Source organism: Cyprinodon variegatus, unplaced genomic scaffold (genome assembly GCF_000732505.1).
Source record: "Cyprinodon variegatus isolate N-32 unplaced genomic scaffold, C_variegatus-1.0 Scaffold66, whole genome shotgun sequence".
In the NCBI taxonomy this organism is placed as follows: Eukaryota; Metazoa; Chordata; class Actinopteri; order Cyprinodontiformes; family Cyprinodontidae; genus Cyprinodon; species Cyprinodon variegatus.
The window spans coordinates 616,673-620,252 of record NW_015150519.1 but is presented as its reverse complement, the minus strand read 5'-3'; the positions used below and the strand labels follow the sequence as shown (position 1 = coordinate 620,252).

General features: G+C 33.3%; 1 protein-coding gene across 2 annotated transcripts in view; it reads left to right on the top strand.

Annotated features, from left to right (window-relative positions):
- The window catches only part of LOC107082970 (serotriflin-like), an 8,586-nt gene extending 5,330 nt beyond the window's left edge, over positions 1–3,256 (top strand). For both annotated transcript variants that reach the window (XM_015371870.1, XM_015371871.1), the window contains exons 5-9: positions 131–221; positions 561–703; positions 1,591–1,679; positions 2,850–2,932; positions 3,007–3,256. In XM_015371870.1, the coding sequence (XP_015227356.1) occupies positions 131–221; positions 561–703; positions 1,591–1,679; positions 2,850–2,932; positions 3,007–3,143 (543 nt within the window). In that variant the 3' untranslated portion in view covers positions 3,144–3,256. The remainder of the gene's footprint in view (positions 1–130; positions 222–560; positions 704–1,590; positions 1,680–2,849; positions 2,933–3,006) is intronic.
- Positions 3,257–3,580: the final 324 nt, after the last annotated feature.

Sequence of the window (3,580 nt, the reverse complement as noted above, 5' to 3'; positions counted from 1 at the left end):
TTGAAATAAACATTTTCTGTTCATTTGTTTGAGATGAAAATGTTGTAAGTCATAAAATACCATATTTTTTCTAAATATTGTAATATTTTCTAAAACAAATATTTGATTATCTTCTTTTTTTTTTTGTCAGACCTACAATTCAGAGTTAGCAGTCACCGCCCAGGCATGGGTTGAACAGTGTAATCTCACTCATGGACCACCCAGCACCCGAATGCTTAACGGTACCTTTGATGTGCTTTCTTTCTTTCTGTCTGTCTATTTGTTTTTCTGTGCCTTCACTGCTCCATCATTCTGGGCTGTATATATTTCCTCCAATAGTCTAAAAGCTTTTTAAAATGACTTCCCTTGAGATAAAAGATCACAACCCATAATGTTAATTTATTGTCTATCCTAATGTCTTTTTTTATATTAAATAGCATCTAGTGAAATATCAATAATAATTACATTAGTGGCCTTTTTAATTAAGCCTGTTTTCATGTAAATAGTGTATACTAGTTGAAGATTAAATTGAAATATTCTCATTAATCATGTGTTTCAATGTGTTTGCCTCCATTATGCAGGATATGTATTAGGCGAGAATCTCTTCAATGCATCTTCCCAATTCTCATGGACTACTGTCATTACTGCCTGGTACAATGAAAAGTCACACTATCAGTATCCCACTGGATCCACCAATGGGCTACCCATTGGTCATTACACACAGGTAGCCACAATTTATTAAGCATAAACATGTTTTCTATTTATATATATTTTTAAATGAAAACAATGGAATTATATATTTTGGTCATGTATATACAGTAGATTCCCAAGATGATGGTGACACTAGATATTCAGGGTCATCTTGATAGAGCAGTAATTTGTTTAGAAATATTTTAATATATGGTTTCTCGATCTACAACGGGAAGGAAGCAGCTAATCTTCATATATCAACTTAATGTATTTGTTGCCCTAATGAAAGAGTTTATAAACCGAATTAGAAAAACAGTAACTAATTCTAGTTGGGTTGGAGTGCATTCACACACAAAAGCAAAATATAATTAAATTCTACCCTTTGCATGGACATAATTTATCATAGTAAAATTGTATCATGTTACCATCCCGTTCAGTATGTTCTGTCCTTTTATGCTGGCATTTAGATAGAATTATCTGCATATGCATTCATTCATCAATCATATTTAAAGCTGTTCAGTTCTCCATCCATCCATCAATGGAGAAGTAAAGTAAAGCTCCCCAGTCAATTGTTATTTCTAAAGATATTAGTGTTCCCAGTTAACACTGGCTACTATTATTTGTTAACCATGTCTTGGGGTTATTTATGTATTATAAATATGCTCTTACAGTTTAGATTTTGTGACCCAGTTGTGTTTCCAACAAAGAACTACATTCTTTTTCTGTAACATTTTATTAGACTATTTTTGGTCTTTTTTATAAAACAAAAAAACAAACTTTGCTGTAAATCAGACACTTACTTGTCCCTACTCCATGAAGGAGTTCATTAAAGCATTTAGAGATTATCTTTTTCTAAATGCAGCAGTGTAAAAAATAAAATAAAATACAAAAATAAAAAACAGTAATTGATTTATTTTACAGGTGGTGTGGTACACTTCTTACCAAGTTGGCTGTGGAGTTACTCTGTGCCCCAACAACATCTACTTCTACGGCTGTCATTATTATCGAGCGTATGTAACATCTTTCACACCCACTTGATATAGTAATTATACATGTTTTTATTTATGTGATTTCACAAAGTCTTCACTCTATATTGCAATTTGTGCAATTTCACATTTTGTGATGTTACAGTTTTTTGCTAACTAAATTTCATTAATTAAAGTTTTGATGATTTTCCACACAATACCTCATAAGGACAATTTAGAAATACTTGTTTTTGGAACTTCTACAAATGTATATAAAAGTACACAAAATTACATCCACATAAGTATTAAAATCCTTTGTTTTTTCATGTTTTAAGTACCTAGAGCAGCAATGACTTTGGTATGTCTAATACTTGTTTTAGGGAGGTTTCCATCAATCTAGGGGGGGAGCATTGGTTTGCAGGCCTTTTAAATTTTTCTAGCTGGAAAATCTCTGTCTTTAACTGTTCAGAAACATGAAAAGTATCATGGAAATTATTCTGTATAATGTAAACACAAGGATGTATAAAATTAGCTATTAATTTACCCAATATGATGATCATTTGGAAAACTGAAGCACAAAGACATCAACCAGAGAGGCTCTGCTGTTTCAGAGTGGAGCTCTTTCCATTGTTGCTCTTATCAGAGCAAAAAGACAAAAAAAAAAATGCACAGAGCATCCAGCTGCCCTGCAAACAGGTTTGTCCTCAGCTCTGTGAAAGTTGGATGGCAAGGCTGTCACAACCAGTGAGAGTTTTAGTGTTCTATTGTAAAAGTTTTTAAGCTACTAACAAGATTGAAATATAGCCTAATTTTGTCCGCAAAAAATGAAAAACTAAATAAAGGAACCATTCTTTGTTTGTTTCATTCTAAAAATAAAAATCATTGTTGTTTTCAAATCGAAGGAATTGATGATCAAATGAAACATGGATGGAAACATAGGCCTTTTCAAGGAATTTAGGGGCCCCAAGAAAAATTCACGCGAAGGTTACGCCTCTTGAGGCGTAATCCGAAAACAGTGTCATTTTACTTTTCTGCCGTGACAATCACTGAATATAAATGAGTGCTTCCTCACACCGTTTGTCATATGATACAGTTCATGTCCAGCTCAGCCATTGTCTCAGGGCAACAGGCAATTGCTTGGTTTTCTTGCTGTGTTGCAACAGACCTTATTTTAACACCTTTCTTCATTTTAAAACCTTTACTTTTTTTCTTTAGTGGGAACTTTAACAACTGGCCACCTTACAATGTAGGAACTCCATGTTCTTCCTGCCCAAACAACTGTGTGGACAACCTTTGTAGTAAGTAGAATCACACAAAACTTTTCCTTATTTTAAAGAGTAATCTAATTGTTTTTCCTATCCCAATTTCCCAGCAAATCCATGTCCTCATATTGACAAGTACCTCAACTGTCCGCAACTAAAAGCAGTCCGTGGCTGCAGAGACCTGGAGGTGAATGAGGCGTGTCCTGCTTCATGCACATGCACCACTGAGATTATTCCAATACATTAGATTGAGAACAAAAGTACTTGAATTTTTAAACATTCAGGATAAGTACTTTATCAGAATCTAATGCCTGATTCTTGCATCTGCAAAGTTCAATAAAGGCGGTATTCCAAAATGTGGCTATTTTGTATGTATCTTGTGTTATTAATTGTTTATATTCACATTTTCTTTGGTAAATTTATTTAAAGCAATTAAATGCCTTGGTTTGACAGACATAATTGCTCCTGTAAGGGGATTGCCCAAAAGTTACTGATTTGTGAATGGTTTTTTTGGGGTTCCATTACATATATATTTCTCTCTATATATATTTTCCTATAATATACAACTCTTCTTTTTTGTTTCAACATTCATCATCATTTCAGCATCAGAATAGGCATGCAACAAAAAGTATGTAGTAAATTTTATTTTTAGGACCAACTAATTGGTTTACCTTTGTATGTCAT